The following is a 19,614-nucleotide window of genomic DNA, read 5'->3' as shown; positions in this document are numbered from 1 at the left end:
TGTCCCCATTTTAAGCATTTTGCAATTTCCTTTTTGGTGCTTTTCTCCAATTTGGTATTTAATGCCTTAATTTTAAAAAACAAAACAGTATCTAAAAGGAGCCAGTCGCAAATGTAGACTATTTACTATGGGCCAGGCATTATGCAGAGCACTTTATATGCATCTCAAGCCCTCATGACAATCCTCTGAGGGTGGTTCTAGCACTGTGCTGGCTTTACAGAGGAGGGAGCAGAAGTTCAGAGAGATTAAGTATCTGGCCCAAAGTCACACTGTGGTGAGAGTGGCGCCACGCTTTGTACGCAGGCAGTCAGGCTCCAGGCGTAAGCTTTAAAACCTTAAGTCAGGGAGTTCCCTGGTTGCCTGGTGGTTAGGATTCCGGGCCTTCACTGCCATGGCCCAGGTTCAGTCCCTGGTCAGGGAACTGAGATACCACAAGCTGTGTGTCACGGCAAAAAACAAAACAAAACAACAACAAAAAACAACCCCGTGCTGTCCCATTTTCCACACCCTGACTCATCACCACCTCCTCCACCTGCCCCCTATTCCCGAATGGGAAAATTGAGGCCCACAGGAGGGAACTCACACAGACAGTCAGAAGCGGAGCCAGGACTAGAACCCCTGTCTCTGAACGGCCCCTCCAAAGCAGGTGGGCACCAGGGAGGATGATGAGGATGGAGAAAGTCCCAGCCCTGTCTCCAGGCAGCCAGCTCCCCTCTCCCCTTCCCCCTCCATTAGAGGAATCACTAGCCATCCTCCAAGGGCTGCAGAAACCAAGATCATTACTGAAATGTGGCTTTTCCATCAGCAAAGCAATTAAGACCCATCCTCCTTCCATAGAGTGGAAGCTCCACTCCCCAGCTAAAGGCGGCTGCAGGCTAGGGGAGGGGAGGCTGGTCCAGGCTTAGGGGTATCCCCCGGTTCCTCTTCCCTCTCTGCATCCTTCCATATCCTCCAGGGCGGGGGGAGGAAAGCTGATTCCCAGGCAAAGGAGGGGGATCCCCATCCAAGGCTGGCCAAGGGCCGTCCCTGAGCTGAGGAAGGCTGGACCCTCCCCAGCTCCAAACCCTGTCCCCCACCCACCCATCCCCAGCAGAACCAGAAACAAGGCAGCTCAAAGTAGGGCCTATCAGAGGGGGCTGGGGGCCTCCTGACCCAGGCTACACATTCAAGGGATAAAGGATCTAAATCCAGAATTCTGATGTTTTTCTCCACGCGAGGTCACCCGGGAGCAGAGCTACACTGACAGGATTGAAAAAAGAAAACGTTGGTCACACAGCTTCAAATGTGTGCCTGGGGACTTCCCTGGTGGCTCAGTGGTTAAGAATCCACCTGCCAAAGCAGGGGACACGGGTTCGAGCCATGGCCTGGGAAGATCCCACATGCTGTGAAGCAGCTAAGTCCATGTGCCAGAACTACTGAGCCTGTGCTCTGGAGCCCGCGAGCCACAACTACTGAAGCCCACAAGCCTAGAGCCCATGCTCTGCAGCAAGAGAAGCCACTGCAGTGAGAACCCTGCGCACCGCAACGAAGAGTAGTCCCCGCTCGCCGCAACTAGAGAAAGCCCGCGCGCAGCAACGGAGACCCAATGCAGCCAAAAATAAATAAATAAATAAATTTATTTTTAAAAAAAGAGAAAATGTGCCTGGTTACCAGACCTCACTGCTGGAAAAGCTAGGAACTAATTGTTTTTATAAATCTTGTAATCATCTTGTGCATAGTACAATTATACTGCATTGCAAATTTCAGTGCTAAAATCATTAATTTGTTGAATGTAAACATGTACTTTATACAATAATTTTTGTAACCCTGAAATGTTTTCATTTTCTAATACGTAGGGAACCTCAAGAAACGTAGGGACTGGGTTCCTCTTGACCTCTGAGGCCTTGCTCCATTAGGCAGATGGGGAAACTGAGGCCCAGTGCTAAAGGAGCAGTCTCTTTATCAAAATCAAGGTGGTCATCAAGGTGATCAAGCCTTATTACAACTCAGAGCTCTGAGAAACTACCCTGAACACTCCCCCCAACCCCCAGCCAATAGTCCTGGGCAGCCACGGACCTCTTATTAAAATATAAATTAGATACTGACTTCAAACTTGCCAACAGCTTCCTAATGTACTTACAATACAATGCAAACTCCTCACCACATCCAGGAAGACTGCTGGGTGCTGGGTCCGACCTCATCTTGGCCTTGAAGCTCCAGCCACACTGGCCTCCTTTGCAGCCTCAGGCACTGCAAGCCCCTTCCCACCTCAGGGCCTTTGCACCTGATGCGCCCTCTGCCTGGAACACTCTTCTCCTGGGTCTTCTCATGGCTGCCTCCTTTTCAGGCAGGTCCCAGCACAATGTCACCTCCTCAGAGAGCTTCCCCGGCTGCCTTTTCTGAATGTCCCTCCAGCCCCATCACTTCCCCATTACCCTGTCTTATTTTCTTTGTAACACTCATTGCTACCTGAAATTACCCAGCTTACTTGTGTGTTTAATGTTCTTTTCAGTCTCCCTCCTGTAGAAAACAGGTGCAATGAGAGCAAGACCTTGTCTGCTGGTCTCTGCCTTGTTCCCAGGGCCTAGAGCCACACAGCAGCTTGTCCAAGTTCCCATAGCCAAGAAGTGGCAGAGCTGGGATTTCAACCCATGTTCATAATTACTGTACTATATTGCCTCCCATTCTCATAATTGATAAATTAATCCATCCAGCTCAGTAGAGGCCCATGATGGTGAGGGGTCTGAGAGAAGCTAGTCTGCAGCCTCCTGCCTGGGTACCAGGAAGACTTGCTCCCAATGCCCATATTATGATAAATGCTTTGTGAATCTTCTCCCTCTGTCCCTTGGGGCAGGCCTGGGGGCAAGATATTGGGGTTAAGGGGGTCAGCCCCGCCCAGGGCTCGGCAGGCAGCAGGTGGGTGGAAACTCTGGGGAGACGTTCCTGGGGCCAGACAGTACCGGCAGGGCAGAGCGGGGCAAAGCAGAGCCCCGGGAAGGGCAGTCAGGCAGCTTGAGGGCTCTGCCTGCAGAGGGGGTGGGCTCTAGCAGGCAGGTGGGCAGCGGGATTCTGGCTAGAGGCACAGGAACCAGGGCAGAAAATAGACCTCTGAGTCTCGGAACAGAAAATGTCCCCTCCCCCCACAGGACTTCAACAAGCCTCCAGATCCCAGGAGGTTGGAGAAATAATCCCGAGGGCCAAGACTGCCAGGCAGGGGTGGGGAAGGAGATGAGAGAGACCGGAAAGATGTGTCTTACTGCCTCTTCGAAGGCTCCCTTGCATGGACCTGAAGCTCAGGGGCAGCCTGAATGATCTCACCCCGTGCTTCCCACCCAGTGTCCTGGGACTGATGGCCGGGGAGCCGAGGAAGTGACCCCCTCAGTGCTCAGGTGGGGCTAATGGAGGTCGCTGTATGAGGGCCAGTCACCTCTGGCGGCACCAGCCACATCCGCTTGCCCAGCGTGCCCTAAAATGTTGATGAATTCTGTGTGTGCCTGCCTGGCTGGCGAGGCTATAGCTAGGAAGCTTCCAGAGCCCCTGGCAGGGAGCTGGCGCTGAGCGTGTACTGGCTGTTGTCACTGCTGACAGGACTTTTTAAATGCAAGAGCTTGGGCCTCACCTCCTGAATCCCACACCCTCAGGGGTGGAACTGGGGCAGCTGTATTTTTCAAAAGGCCCCCAGGGGGATTTGGCAGGGACTGGGACAGGAAAATATTTTTACCTTCATTTCATGTCTTTATGGCTTCCTCGAATTGTTTATACTATGAGCATTTTATATAAAAGAGTAGTTTAAAAATAGACACAAAAAAATCTCTCCGGGGTTTGGGAAACGCTTGATAGAAGAGGCTGACCCCGTGGAGAAGGGGAAGACACAGCTCCCTCGGGAGTGAACGGACACCCCACGGGGGCATGCACCCCCTCTGGGAACTGCCAAAGTCACGGGGGTGGGTGGTGGGTGGGGGAGTGCCAGCAGGAGAAGCTTGGAATGTGTTGCCAAATATTCAGCATCAAACCCCTCCCCACCCCAGGCACTGTGAGTGGCAAACAAAGAAACCTGCTAAAAGAAGCTCTGCCCCTCATCTCCTGCTGGGGAGAAAAGCGTTGGCAGTTGGCAGACTTCTTTGGGAAGGTTCTCTCAGAAGCTCCCCACTCCCACCCTTCACATTCACCTAGGCCTGAGAGCCTTCCTCCCAGGAGGTCAAAGGCCCTTCAAATCCAGAGAGGGGGCAGTTACTGCACAGCCCAGAGTCTACACTGTCCCTGGAATGCTTAGTCACCTTCCAGAAAATAGGCAATGCTCCCTCCATTCCCCCCATATGCATCTGTCTCTTTCTGTCGTGTGCTCGTGTGGATGTGGCTCTGAGAATGTGGTGAACTGGCCCAAGATTCCCCAGAATCCAGGGAGGACCTTCGTTTCTTTTTTTTTTTTTTTTAAGATGTTTTTGATGTGGACCATTTTAAAAGTCTGTATTGAATTTGTTACAATATTGCTTCTGTTTTATATTTTGGTGTTTTGTCCACAAGGCATGTGGGATCTTAGCTCCCCTACCAGGGATTGAACCTGCACCCCCTGCACTGGAAGGCAGGACTGCCTTAACCACTGGACCACCAGGGAAGTCCCAAGACCTTGGTTTCTGACCCTCCCTCATTTTGGGGGCAACCCAACCAATCACCCCAAGCCATGGCTCTAGCCCCGCCCCCTCTGTATCTCAGGGATTGGGACATCTCCCTTGATCAACAGTGATGTAAATCACAGAGAGGGCACCAGACAGCCACTAGTCACACAGCGACGGCAAGGTAAGTCCCAGCAACTGGGTGAGGCAGCGCTCCTACTGGCCTTCCTGCCAACCCTGGCTCCCTGCCCCCGGCTCTGGCCCTTGACCTTCCACAGGTCTCGCCCTTCCACGCCAGCGTTCATGTGGACTGTGTGGCACGGCGGGCCCCGGTCTTCAGAGCACCACCCCCACCCCCAGCCCAGCCTCTCCTCCTTGCAGGACACTGGTCTGCCCATGGTGGGGGGGGTTCGGTAACTAGGAGAAAGCACTGGGCTCACAGCAACACTGAGCCAGAGAGATGAAAGGCAGCAGCACACGGTCCAACACGGAACATGCCGGGAGGCCTGCAGGGGACAATGTGCATCCTGTGCCAGCCTCTGTGAAATCCACACCTGCTGGGCCCTGGCCCAGACACAGATGCCACTATGCCAGGCAAACACCTGGACACTTCACCAACCCCTCACACGATGTCTTCCACGCTGCACAAGCCATGGACCTCACCCAACAGAACGTCCCCCACCCACTGGGGGTCCCCAAGGCAGCACAGACCCACCATTCAGAGCGGTGAGCCTCAGTTTCCCCTCTGTCAAGTGGAGTTGTGAGTTTGTCTGCCCTGATCCCCCATTGTAAGGCTGTAATGAGATAATGTATTTGAGGGGTAACATGAAACATGCAGTATAGTATGCAAAGGAGGATGCTCTGGGATCCTCAGTTTGACCGAAAATTTTTCCACATCTTCCCACTGCATGGTAACATGGGATGTTTTTACCACACAAGTATAGAGAAAGATTGAACTCAACTTTAGAGAAAATGATGTATAGCTTACTACTCAACTTATGTATGAATACACATATTTTCTTTTCTAAAATTTTGGCTAATTTGACTATTACTTATGTATTTTAATTACATTTATTGTTGTACAAAACGGTATCACCATAAACTAGTGTCCATTATGTATTATAAATTGCTATTTTTAATGCATAAATTCATATTCTGAAATGCTATAAATTTGTCAAGGGAATTTTTTTTTTTTTTTTTGCAATACGTGGGCCTCTCACTGCCGTGGCCTCTCCCGTTGCAGAGCACAGGCTCCGGACACGCAGGCTCAGCGGCCATGGCTCACGGGCGCAGCCGCTCCGCGGCACGTGGGATCTTCCCAGACCGGGGCACAAACCCGTATCCCCTGCAGCGGCAGGCGGACTCTCAACCACTGAGAATACAGGGAAGCCCTAGAGCGGAGATCTTTGAAGATAATCCTCCCCAACGCGCTGACTATGGTCACCACCATTACCGCCCTAACCACATGCTAAGGGCAAGAAGCAAATCTTCTGTGCAGGCGTTCCAAGTTTTAACGTCCATACAAATCACCAGTGTCTTGTTAAAATGCGGTTCTGATTCCTTACATCTGGAATCATGAATTTGCATTCTTAACAATCTCCTGGTGATGCTGTTATTGATTTAGGACCACTTCCTAATTAGAATTACCTGGGGATCATTTCCAAAACCCAAGTCACAACCCAGACTAATTAAATCGCAACCTGCGGGATCCAGGCATCAGGAGTGTTTGAAGCTCTCCAGGGGATTCCAGGCTTGGAAGCCACTGTCCAAGGGAGTATATAGGGACCAGAGGGTGGACTGGTTTGGTTGAAGCAGAGTGCACTTGGAGTTCACGGGACACTGGTTGAGCTCCCAGACGCGTCGGGCGCCGTCCTAGGTGCTGGGCGTATATGGGGAATGAGACCCACTCCCACCTTCTTAGTGCTTATGGTCATGAGGGAACATGGATATTAAACAAGGCACCAAGACAGTAAATGGGATAGCTCCAGGTTGGTAGAAAGCCACAAAGAGAGGCAACAGTAATGAGCGATATAAAATGGGGCAGTCCCCCTCAGGTTTGGGGGTCAGGGAAGTCTCTCAAAGGATGTGACATTGAACTGAGACCTGAAGGTTGAGAAAGAGCTATCCTTGTAAGGAGCCAGGTAAGAGCATCCAGGCAGAGAGAAAGGTAGGTACAGAGGTCTGGCGGTGAGAATGGAGGCAAGCGGCAGAAAAGCAGGGAAAGGAAGGCCTACCTGGCACCTTAGTCTTTAACCTGCATGGGTGGATGAGGGGCAGAGAGCCTGGCTTGTGGGAGAGGCTGTGGCCTCCAGCCCAGACCCTCTAAGGAAGGAATATGGAGGTGTCTATTCTCATCATACCCACAGGAAGAAGAGCCCCCACCTCTGACAGCAGCATCGTCCAGGCGGACAGACCCAGATCCTGGTTCTGACCCAAGGGGTAGAGGGAGGGCTGAAGGGAAGAGAGCCCCGGAGGGCAGGCCAGGCACGGATCCACCGCCTACCTCTGGCCGAGAGCTTCTTAGTGTTGATGATCTTAGCAGCATATTCCTGGCCAGCCAGCACCTTCACACACCTGCGCACCACTGAGAAGGCTCCCCTAGGACAGAGAAGGCAAAGAGGGTGAGGGAGGGCCCAAAGGCTGCGTTCCCAAGAGACACCACAGTTCGTGCAGCTGCACCGTGCTGGGAGGGAGCCCTCGCTCAGTGCTGCTTGAGCTCGTAGGGGCTGCTGGGGCCCGATTCAGGGACGGAGCAGGCCCGGAGACCCAGGGGAACCACTGCTAGTAAATCATTAGGAGCTTGGCCTCATGAGACATGAGACTTGTAGAGTCCTAATAAGTTAGGTTCACCAAATTCCAAAACATTAGAATCATGCAGTGTTAGAATCACAGAATCTAGGTCCCTGGAAATTTTCAGTTTTTTATTCTTCGAGTAGGTAACACATTGACATAGTTCAAAGTTCAAAAGGTACAAAAGTGTAGTTAAAAGAGTCCTCCCCATTCCTATGCCCTAGTCTTCAAAGTCCCCTCCCAAGAGATGGCCAGTGTTACCAGAGCATCTTTCCACAGATACCCTCCCCAATACTGGCTACTGGACCTTGCATGCTGTTCTGCATTCTCCTCTTTTTCAGAAATTTTTTAGAGATCCTCCTTCTGTATTATAACATAAAGAGTTCCTATTGTAAATCAACTCTACTCCAACAAAAATTTAAAAATAAACAAACGTTTTTTTAAAAAAAGAGTTCCTCATTTAATCATGTGGCTGTCCTATAACTTACCTAGCCAGTCCCCTGTCGATGGGCAATTAGGTTACTTCCGATCTATAGCTATTACAAACAGTGCTGCAATGACTAACCTTGTATGCGTGCATTACAATTACATTTCCCATGTGTACAAGTGTCTTCGACTAAACTTCTAGAACTGGTATTATTTGGTCAACGGGTAGGTGTTGTTTGGTAATTCTGATAGATAATGAGAGATGATCCATCTTAGAGGTGTACCAACTTACTTTCGTACTAGTATGTGAGGGGACCATTTTCCTCCACCCTTGTCAACACAACGTGTTATCAAACTTTCATATCTTTGCTAGTGAGATGTGGAACGTGGTGACTCAGTGTAGATTTGATTTGGAATTTTCATATCAAGAGCGAAGCTGAGCAGTTTTTCATGTTTTAAGAGACTCCTGGGTTTTTATCTTCAAAGTATTCGTGGCTGGGAGAACTTGGAGCAAGGGCTGTGGGTTTCACTGCTCATAGAAGACATTGTTGCCATGTGGAATGTAGCCCATTTCCCAGATTGTTTGATTTTTTGAGAAAAACTGGAAGTCTGGATATTTTCGTGACATTTCCCAATTTTTAAATACTGGTACCTTATTCCAAAATATTTAAACATAGTATTTTGCCACACAAAACTAGTTTGAGGGCTAGATCTGTCATCTAGGTGCCGTGTTATACCCTCTACCACAAAGGTCATCTGGTCTAACCCCTTCACATCACAGAGGAGGCCCCCTAAGGGGTCAGACACTACCTGTGGTCACCACCATTACCACCTTAACCACAGGCTAATGTCAAGAAGCAAGTCTCCTGGGCAGCCTTCCCCAGTTTTAATGTGCATATGAATTACCCAGGCATCTTGTTTAAAAGGCAGATTCTGATTCCTTAAGTCTGAGGCGGAGCCCAAGATTTTGAGCTTCAGTGTAGCTCAGGGTAGATTGATTGCTCAAGGTCACACAGCTAGCTACAGGCCATGCCATGTCTAGAACTCAGATATTTGCTCCCCCAGGTTTTTGGCTTCTCTTCCACCCAGGGAGCCTGCCGCTTGCTGGCCTGAATGCCCAGGTTCCTGAAATGGCCTCACCCCACCATATCCTCCAAACTTTGAACCCCTCTCCTAAGCACACAGGCAGGTCCAAGCCACAAAAATGAGGCTGATGGGAGCAGGGGCGGACGCTGGCAAGCACCGAGGAAGCCCGCAGGCTGGCGGAGATGCTTGCTCTACACACACCCCTGGGCGTTGTGTCACTGGCTTCTTTGTGTCCGGGCAGCATGAAGGGAACGGGTGGGAAACTGTGGCGAAGGATGAGGAAGAAAGATCTGGGAGGAGGGCTAGAGACCAGGAAATATGACCTCGTAGGAAAGCTGAGGAAGGCCAGAATTCATGGGCACAGCAACAGACAGCCCTGCCTGTCCTCCACCTGGAGAGAGCAGCAGACCGGGTGTCCCTCCCTGAGAAGCCTCCTGGCGACATGTCCCGTTGTTTGTGCTCCCAGAGCACCCCACACCTCCCCATCTAGCCTAGGACTGTGCTTGCTCGTTCAGCTTGTCTGTCCACCAGACGGAGGGTTCCTGAGGGCCAGGACTGGAATGTCCTCCACACCCATGCCCAGGTACCCAATGCTACCTACCAACAGGGCCTCCATAAATGTTACTATAGGAACAGGAGGCAGATTTAGGTGAGAGGTTCTGAAATGAGACGGGGAGAAGATTTCAGTCTGGGGTGTTAGGAATAGGAACAGGCATCTGAGGAAGGTGCGCACACTGGTCTCTCAAAGGTGCCCACCCTACCCAAACAGGGAGGTTTCTGCCCAGTGGGAGGCCATGATTCTCAGAAGCCTCAGGAGAGAGAATGTTTCAAGGGGCCACTTCTGGGAAAGGTTTTGCGAACTCCAGGGAGAGGAGGAGCAGAGAAGGAGGGCTTGTCTCACTCACCAGCATCTAGCTCATGCTTGGGCCAGAGCTGGAGTTTAATTAACTTGGATGGAGGGATGGATGGATAGAGTGAGGGAGAAAGGGAGGATGTGAGGCAGTGAGGGAGAAAGGGAGGATGTGAGGCAGGGAGGGAGAAAGGGAGGATGTGAGGCAGGGAGGGAGAAATATAATTTCTCCACTAGAGAAACAAAACTCCATTCTAGATAAAGACATTAGATCGATGGTTATCAAGCTGGCTGTTTCAGAATGCCTTGGGAATCTTTTTTCTTTTTGGCTGCACTGGGGCTTCGTGGCTGCGTGCAGGCTTTCTCTAGTTGCGGCGAGCGGGGGCTACTCTTCATTGTGGCGTGCGGGCTTCTCATTGCGGTGGCTTCTCTTGCTGCAGAGCACGGGCTCTAGGCGCACGGGCTTCAGCAGTTGCTGCGCGTGGGCTCAGGAGCTGTGGCTCGCGGCTCTAGAGCGCAGGCTCGGTAGTTGTGGCACACGGGCTTAGTTGCTCCGGGGCATGTGGGATCTTTCCGGACCAGGGCTCGGACCCGTGTCCCCTGCATTGGCAGGCGGATTCTTAACCACTGTGACACCATGGAAGTCCGGGAATCTTTTAAAAAGAGATGGCGCAGTGGTTAAGAATCCACCTGCCAATGCAGGGGACACGGGTCCGAGCCCTGGTCCGGAAAGATCCCACATGCCCCGGAGCAACTAAGCCCGTGTGCCACAACTACCGAGCCTGCGCTCTAGAGCCGCGAGCCACAGCTACTGAGCCCGCATGCCACAACTACTGAAGCCCACACGCCTAGAGCCCGTGCTCTGAAACAAGAGAAGCCACCGCAATGAGAAGCCCGCGCACCACAACGAAGAGTAGCCCCCGCTCGCCGCAACTAGAGAAAGGCCGCGCAGAGCAACGAAGACCCAATGCAGCCAAAAATAAATTTCAAAAAAACAAAAAACAAAAAAACATATTCCAAGGCCCCTCCCAGACCTACCAAATCAGAACCTTCAGATGCGGGCCCAGAAATCAGTATTTCCAGTTAACAGGTTGCCCAAGCGATTGTTTCCCAGCCAGCTTGGCACTGCCCTGCCCGCCTTCTGGGGAAGTCCTGCTAGATGCCTGGTCCCCCTAGAAATCAGCATTGATGGGCCATCACAGGGGGCTCTGTGCAGAGAGGCTCAAGAGGCTCTATGACCCTGGGCTGTGCCCCGGGAGCTGAGGGCCTAAGAGCCATGTCTATAAAACAAGAGAAGGCACGCTTGCTGAACTTCCTCCTCAAAACACAGCACCAAGATTTGTGTAAATCCCAGGCTCGAACTAGGGGTCCAGGCCAAGGGCGGAGCAGCTGCAGGAACCCTGTGTCTCGGAACGTAGGCATATGCATTTTTTTCTGGGGCAAGAATGCATAGCTTTTAGCAGATTCTCAGAGGGAGGAGTTGATCAAATCCAGTTCAGGGCTACTGATCCAGAGAACACCAGCCTCTCACATACCCAGAAGATGTCCTCCCTTCAAATGCACATTCACCACTAAGCTCCTTGGCCCTCACAGCAACCCTGTGAAGTTGGAATTATGATCCCCTATTTCACAGATCAGGAAACTGAAGCCTCACGGGAGCAGGCATAATCCTCTCGAGGCTGTGAAGAGAATCCAGGTCACCTGCCCTTGTTCTTCTGACTCCACCAAAGGCAAGAGAGTGACCCCAAAAAGCAGCGGCTCTGGGCTCACAAAGCCCTGTGATCCGATCGTGACTGACCCCCGACTGTGTGATATTGAACTTGGCCCTTCAACTCTCTGTTTCCTCCTTTAAAATGGGGGCTATAATAATATGTCCCTCCTGGGTTTGTTGGGGAGATTAAGGGAGGTAACACATGCAAAACACTGGGCACAGTGCCAGGTACACAAATCCCTGAATGGGGCGAGGAAAGGGTCTGGGCCAAGGAGCCCCTCTTTCTACCTACGCAGCCTCAGGTCTCCATCCACAAGTGGAAAGGCTCCTCCCTGCCTGCCCCGGTGCTGGGGATCAGGGAGAGGAGGGGCAGAGGAGAATCTGCAGCAAAATGAGAGTGTGGGCAGCAAGCTCGCAGCCCTAACTTCCTCTCTTTTTATCTTTTGTTTAAAAAAGGCATGTTTCTGCATTCTCGTCCCGCATGAGCCAGTGGCCACAGCCCAGCAGCCTTGGCAAAAGGAAGAGCCAGCCCACTCCTCCCACGGCCCTGTACTGAGCAGGTGGCCAGTGGGTGGGTGGGTAGGAGCCTGGAAACAGGACAGGGTGGAAAAGGGGAGGAGGCCAAGGTGGGGAGGGCAGGGTGGGAGGGAGTGACCAGGGGTCCCAAGAGGAAGGGATGAGGCCTGCAAGCGAGGGCCCTACGTGAGTGGGGGATGTCCATGGGAGGTACTGGGAGTGCCTGTGACAGCGTTCCTGGGTGCAAAGGGTTCGGGGGGCGGGGTGTGTCTGCCCACAGGTGCGTGTCAGCAGCCCATCAGTGCCCTTGTGTATGTGGTGCCAAGAGGCTCTGGGTGTGACAAAGCACACGTGCGTCACCCTGGGTAAGTACCCATGTTAGGAGAGGGTCACAGAATGTGGGCAGGGAGGGGCGTGTGTGTAAGATAGACACTGGAGGGACAAGACCTCAGCTCTCAGCCCTGCTGGGAGGTCTTGGGCAGGGGTCCGGCCCAGCGTGGGCACCAATTTCTTCGTCTGCAACTTGGGGGGTGGGGTGGGCGTGGGGCTAAAAAGTACACAGGCCTTTCCACCTTCAATATTCTGTAGCGAGCTGTCCAACAGAACTTTCTGTGATGATGGAAATATTCTGTGTTGTCCATTGTGACAGGCACTAACCTCATATGGCTATAGAACACTTGAAGTGTGGCTAGTGGGACTGAAGGACTGAATTTTTCATTTTATTTCATTTAAATCATTATAAGTGGCTAGTGAACACCATATTGGATAGTGAGGTTTTATGTGGATAAGAATGGGCACTCCTGAACCAGGCAAACCAGAGTTCAAATCGTGGTTCAGCCTCTTACCAGCAAGTTATTTAACCTTGATAAGACTATTCCCTCCCCTGTAAAATGTAAGTAAGAATAGTACCCACCCTGAGCAGCTGTTTCAAGGGTCCAGTGAGAGAGTAAGGTATGCAGTGGGTTTAGCCCAGTCCCTGGAGTACAGTAAATGCTCAAGAAACAACACCTTTTATAGGCATCATGATCTCCGAAGTGATGAGAACAGCCAGCATCATCAGAGGCAAAGTGGACCTTGTCTGCCAAGCTCGGGGAAGGAGCAAGCCAGGACAGGAGGTGTGGGGAGGCCATGGTGAGCGGGTGGGGTGCTCCCCAGGGCCCAGCAGCCTGCCCCTGGGTGTGAGCAGGCAGGGAGGCCGCACCTGGTTCTCCGACTGACGGGTGAGGAGGTTGCCGTGATAGTGGGTCCAGTGTGGCTGAGAATGTGCGGACGTGCTAATGGGCCATGAGAAGCAAGATTCACACTGGGAGATTGCTTCTCAGCTGCCTGGTAAGCAGAGTGTCCTGGGAGTTGCTGGCTGCCACCCACAGCAGGCTCATCACCCTCTCTGGCCTAAAACACCCCAAAATGCTGACATGGCTGCAGAGGCGGCACCAGGAACATTAGATGGGGACTCAGAAGGCCTGGGTCCTTGGCTGCCAGCTTGCTTATCCTTCCATCTGAAAAATGGAGATGAGGAGCCCCAGCCCCATTTCCTCCTGGGCCAGCTGTGAGAAGTGTCTGCTACATAGTGATAAGAAGAGGTTCCTGATACCCAAGACTGGTTACTGCCAACTTCCCCTAAAGGAACCCTCCCCTCCTTTATGCCGGAGCCTCCCAGAGCCCACGGCATTTGCCTGTGCGTGTCAGCAGATGCGGACACTGCTTACGGGGCTTCAGTCAGCGAACCCTCTCTCCACTCTGCCCTCCTTGGGGGTCTGATGAGCAGGAGTCCTGACAATCTCTAGGGTCTTCCCTTCATTGGCTGCTTCCTCAAACACACCCAGGTCTCCCACATTCTGCAACAATAAACAACCTTCCTTCTCCCAAACTTAAAAAATTGAAAAAAAAGCAAGAGCGTTTCTCTCGACCCAGCAACCTGGGCCACTTCCTTCCTCCCTTTGTTGCTGCCAAACTTCCAGAACAAGTGTCCGACACCCACCGCCTCCTCTTCCCACCTCCCACACTCCATGAACCCACCACAATCTGGTTCCCACCTCCGGGCTCCCTGGAAGAAATGTTGGGCCAGGCCCGTCCCCCCAGCCCCCTGCCAGCCCCGGCATCCCCCACTAGGTCTGACTGATCTGCCTTGATTGTCCCACTGACCACCCAGCTTTGAGACCTAGCTTCCCTCTTCTTTCTGGGTTGCCACACTCTCCCCGGACCCCCCCCCCCCCAACTTGTTGACAGTGCTTTCACCTCTTCATCCCTCCTCCCCACAGCATCGCTGCTCCCTGTTCGCTCTCCACCCATTCTTACCTCTTCCCCCTCCATCCCTTCTACCCAGGACCATCAGCTGTGATCTCTGGGGAGGCTCTGGGCGTTCATGAACACACCTAAAATTTTAACAAAATTATTCTATGTGTGTGCATTGTTCTGGACACAGGATGCATATTTTTCATTAGCTTGACAGAGGATTCTCTGACACCTGTCCCCCCCAAAATGATGAAAGCCACTGACTATCACCCAAGGTTGAAATCTGCTTCTATACTGCCCCTCCTCTCTTCAGAATGCTAGTCCCAAATTTCTAGCTACTCACCATCTTGCCTAGATGCTATGTGATAGGCACCTCTTAATCAAAGTCCAGTCTCTTCCCCCCAAATCTCCCCGCTCTGGGTTAATATACCTAAGCATTCTACCTCTCTGAGACAAGCTGGGGTGATTTCAGAAAGTTCCTGCTCGGGACTTCTCTGGTGGTCCAGTAGTAAGATTCTGTGCTCCTAATGCAGGGGGCACAGGTTCAATCCCTAGTTGTGGAACTAAGATCCCAAATGCCACATGGTGCATCACGTGGCCAAAAAAAAAAAAAAAAAGGAAAATTCCTGCTCAAATGTATACAGACCTGTTATCTGTGAGAGAATTAGCTTCCAATACCTCTTGGTGGTCAGTAACTTACAGCCCAGGTTAGCTGATCTGATCACTTGGCAAAGAGCAAGCCCTGGGGGCATGGAACCCAGAGCAGATGGGGTTTGAATGGCTGGGGGAAGGGACAGAGCTGGGGTTGGCCACCAGAGCAGCTCCACCGCAGGGGTCAGAGTGTGGGCCACATGTGGCTACATCGGAAGCTGCAATAGAATCTTGCCATTGAGGTCCATTCTCTCCCCATTCTACAGATAAAAAAACTGAGGCCAAGACCTTGAACCCAGATCTCCTGACTCATCGTCTTTTGCTCTTTCCAATACCCCCTACTCTTGGATCAGTGGGCCCTAACTTGGGGTCCACAGATGGGCGTTAGGGTGGGGGGATCTGTGGGAAATAATATACAACATTCTGTGAGTTGGAGTGAGTGTGTGTTTTCAGGGGTGACTGTGGCTCATATGAGATTCTCTGAGGGCTCCTAGATTCCTCAAACAGTTAAAAATCTGGGATCAGATTTGCTCAGAAATGAAATGAACATCTTGGTTTCCAAAACACCCACCTCTTCATACTTTAAGCAATTCCCTTCCCTTTTGGGGGGACCTCAGTTTACCCATCTGTGAAATCAACTGTTGATCATTTTTAAGCCCTCTCTTTATTTTTTTCGTTTGAAGCAATAGTATCATTTCTTTTTTCTTTTTTCCTTTTTTTTGGGTTCGCAGGCCTCTCACTGCTGTGGCCTCTCCTGTTGCAGAGCACAGGCTCCAGACACGCAGGACCAGCGGCCATGGCTCACGGGCCCAGCCGCTCCGTGGCATGTGGGATCTTCCTGGACCGGGGCACGAACCTGCGTCTCCTGCATCAGCAGGCGGACTCTCAACCACTGCGCCACCAGGGAAGCCCAATAGTATCATTTCTTAATAACAAACAAACAGAACACAGCTATGCAGGTCACCAGACGGCAAATAAAGCTGAGATGGTAGGGGCTGGCAGCTCAGGACCCCTTCCACTTCGTTTTCTCTCTCTTCTCCCCAGCTCAGCATGGCAGCTCTGCCCCAAACTCCGCAAACTAGCATTTGAGAGCCAGAAAATCCTAGGACCTTTTTCTGAAACCACACATCCCTTCCCAAGCCGCTGCAGCCACCCACTTCCAGACTCCAAAAGATCCTGCAGGGACAAAGTGTCTTTGAGCTATCCTCCCCCCCCCCCCCCCCCAGGCCTGCCGAGCGCCAACCCAGCAGAAGTCTTGTGGGGGACACAGAAGGCCTGGGAACCAGAAGAGTCTCTTTGCTGCAGGGAACATTGAACCAACAAAAGTCCCAACATATTCCTTGTTTGGGCTATGCCTGGGGTTTCTTGAATGGGTTACAAAAAGGAAAATAAAAAAAATATCCACAGGTGGTGGTGTGATGAATTGGGAGATTGGGATTGACATGTATACACTAATATGTATAAAATAGATAACTAATAAGAACCTGCGGTATATAAAATTCAAAAAAAATTTATATATATATATATATATATATATATATATATATATATATATCCACAGAGCTTGGTGACAGGATCAGAGCAGGCAAAGAAGGAAAAAGGCTGAGGGTCTGCTTTCTCCCCAGGCTCCAAGGGCCTCCTGGCCTGGCTCCATCGACACATACACAGCAAAGACTTTCAGAGCTTCAGAGAGAGAGGCTCCAAGGGGTAAAAAGCCAAGCACTGGACTGGAAGGAGGCTGGAGCGCCCAAACCTCATGTGTCACTGGCTGGTGTGACCTCAGGCAAGGCCCTGGCCCTCTCTGGGCCTTATTTCTCCATCCCTAAGACAAGGGAGCACTCTTCATTTTGGTATATTCTGTGCAGAACTGAGGCTATTCTGGCCCCTAAACCGTTGCCCACTTCGTGCTTGCAGCACAGCATCTCACCAGGCGAGGACAGGGATGCAGGGCAGGAGGGAACTGGAGGCACGGGGTGAGAAGAGGGCTGTGGAAGTGCATGCATATCTCTGTTAGCAGGGTGCTCACTATCTCCCAAGGCCATGTCCATCTGGGCGGTAGAAGGGCAGTTCTGACCATTGGAAAGTTCTTCCTTATGTTGAGCTGAAACCCACCTCCTTGTTACTCCACACATTTGGTCCTGCTCTGCCCTCCAGGGTCATACAGAGCAGCATTGTCTCATCTCTGGGGCCACATGATGTCCCTGCAGAGATGAGGGGTGAGGACACACCCCCGAGGGGTATTTTCTTCCTGCTAAATTCCCCCAGCTTCTCAGCCCTCTCTCACTTGATTTGGCTTCCAGACCTTGGCCACCCTGCCTAGGCCCCCTCTTCTAGACATTCTATAGGTTTTTAATCTTCCTTTTAGTACCCAGGCATCCAAAGTTGGAGGCAAGTTGACCAGGCCTAAGAAGAGTAGGGCCACCAACCTCCCTGGGGCTGACATGCTCCATCAAAATACACACCTCAAAGCCTTTGCCTGTGCTGTTCCCACTCTGAGGAACACTATTCCACCCTCTTCCCTCTGACTGACTCTTATTCAGCTTCCAGCTCCCCAGTGTCACCTCCTCAGGGGAGCCTTCCCTGATACCTCCTTCATTCCAACTAGTTGAGGTTTCTTTGCAGCTCATAAGACCCATGTTTGTGCTCAGAGCCCTTAACCAGTTGCATTTAAATAATAATATCTGAAGTGATTTAATTAATGTCAGATTCTCACTAAACCATAAGCCCCAAAGGGGCAGAGATGACATAAGTCTGGCATGTGGTATCTGCTGGGCTCAGCCTGGGGCTGGGAACAGAGTCTGTTGTCAGGAAATACTTGTTGAGTGGATGCAAGAGTCACAGAAGTGTTCCTCCTTTTATGTGATTCCAAGACATCAAGGCCGTCAGCGTTTTCCAGCACAGAAAGTCCCACCGGCCTTACAGGCCCACCTGATGCCTTGGTGGGCAGCTAAGCCCCACGAGGACCTAGATCTAGTGCCTGGGCTGGGTCTCAGCAGGCTGTGACATGCTCGGGGGGCTGCACCACGCTGGCCTGGGGAGGGAGGTTTCCTACTGTGCCAGAGAGAGGCTCGGAAGAGACCGTGACACGGGCAACATGCGTGCAGGAGGGGTGGACTGTGGCCAAGGGACCAGCACAAAAAAGAGGGAAGGGGAGAGAAAGAAACAGAGACCAGAGAGACACAGGGAAGGATGAGAGGCAAGCGCAGAGAGAGAGAGAGAGAGAGAGAGAGAGAGAGAGAGAGAGAGATAGCCCAGAAGCCTAGCCAGCATCATCTTGCTCTCCCTGCACTGGGAGGTAAGACTCTTGCTCGATGCCCTGTTGGAGCCAGTGTGTTTGTGTACTTGCACGTCCACATGCACCCGTGTGTGTGTGTCTGTGTGTGTGTGTGTGTTCATGCACTAGCAACAGGATGCAGGCTCTGCATTCCAAGGCTCTGCCATCACCCCACTGAGAGGACCGGGGCCCAAGACTGCAGGGGTGCTGGCAGCAGTCACAGCGCGCTTGGGCAGGGAGGCGGGCAGGCGGGAGGGAAGCTCGGCAGTGTCAGTGTGTCTCAGGCTGTGTGGAGGCGGAGGCCTGCGGCATATGCACCAGAACATGTGCATGCCTTCCGCTCTGCTGGCTCAGAGGAGGAGGGAGGAAAGGCTGTCCCCTTCCCACCTGCCCCCCAACTTCCCATCCTTGGCCTCTGGCCCCTGCACACCATCTGGTCCCCTACCAGACCCTGCTTCTGCCTCTCCCTGTGGCCTTGGGCAAACCACCTCTCCCTGGGTGTTGGCTCCGCTGTTGATGCTTGTGAGAGACAGTGTCTATGGTCCTCCCAGCTCTGGTGTTCTGGAAGCCTGAAATTCCCCAAGGGTGCCTTCCACAGATGGAGGCTCAAGAGGGTAGCAGCTCTAACGGCACATTTCAGCATCTGCAGAAGTGTTCTGATCCCCATTTCACAGATGGTAAAGCTGAGGTACACCAAGGACAAGGAATCCACCCAGGGTGGTGCCTCAAATTAGAAGGAGAATCATGATTGGACATATATAAGTGACAGTTCAGAGTTCCCTCACCCACAAGGCCACACCCCTCTTCCCTGGAAGTGTTCCCCAGACAGGGCACCAGAAGCGGCCCCTCTCATCAACCCTCCCCCCACACGCAGGGTGCTGGAGACCCAAACCCAAGCCTGAGAGCTGCTACCAGTCTGCTGAGCTGGACATTCCACCTTCTCAAGCCTCAGTCTCCTCATCTGTACGATGGGCGAGTAAGTTCTCTGCCTCCCTCAGAGCTAATGGGTGGAGAAGTGCCACACCGGCCCCAAAGTGCTGTGAAGGTGAGAGGTTATTAGAAGCAAAATAAAAGCACAATACCGGTCTTTGGTGGGGGGAGTACATCGATGCCCATGTATTTTCTCCCTCTCCAATATTACACCATTGATCCTCCTAAGAGCTCTGCCAGGGAAGGGCGGGATTGCTAAACACATTTTGCAGATGTTAGAGCTTGTGTCCCAAGAGAGAACCTAAGCACCCAGGACCCTGGGCTCCCCCCCACCGACCCCCGCCCAGCGCAGGGAGCTGCCTCTGGTCCCCAGTGTCCCCCACTGATCATCCCAGCCTAAGCCCCATTCATGATACAAAGCCATGGAGGTAAGAGGGGTTGTGGTTGGGGGGGGGCTCTGGAGCTAGCTCTCCCCGCTCCTTTGGGCAACCTTGCTGGTGCCTGCAGCCCCTCCCCTAGCCCCAACACCGCCCTTGAGTCAGTTTCAGGCCCC

At 52.2% G+C, this 19,614-nt stretch overlaps 1 protein-coding gene across 2 annotated transcripts in view; it reads right to left on the bottom strand.

Moving 5' to 3' along the window:
- CAMK2A (calcium/calmodulin dependent protein kinase II alpha) overlaps positions 1 to 19,614 on the bottom strand; it is a 67,059-nt gene that overhangs the window by 43,093 nt on the left and 4,352 nt on the right. For both annotated transcript variants that reach the window (XM_007448053.1, XM_007448054.1), the window contains exon 2: positions 7,096 to 7,190. In XM_007448053.1, coding sequence (XP_007448115.1) covers positions 7,096 to 7,190 — 95 coding nt within the window. The remainder of the gene's footprint in view (positions 1 to 7,095; positions 7,191 to 19,614) is intronic.

The sequence above is a fragment of the Lipotes vexillifer genome, unplaced genomic scaffold (genome assembly GCF_000442215.2).
Source record: "Lipotes vexillifer unplaced genomic scaffold, Lipotes_vexillifer_v1.1 scaffold121, whole genome shotgun sequence".
Taxonomy (NCBI): Eukaryota; Metazoa; Chordata; class Mammalia; order Artiodactyla; family Lipotidae; genus Lipotes; species Lipotes vexillifer.
The sequence above is the reverse complement of the archived record's forward strand: the minus strand, read 5'-3'. Positions and strand labels throughout refer to the sequence as shown.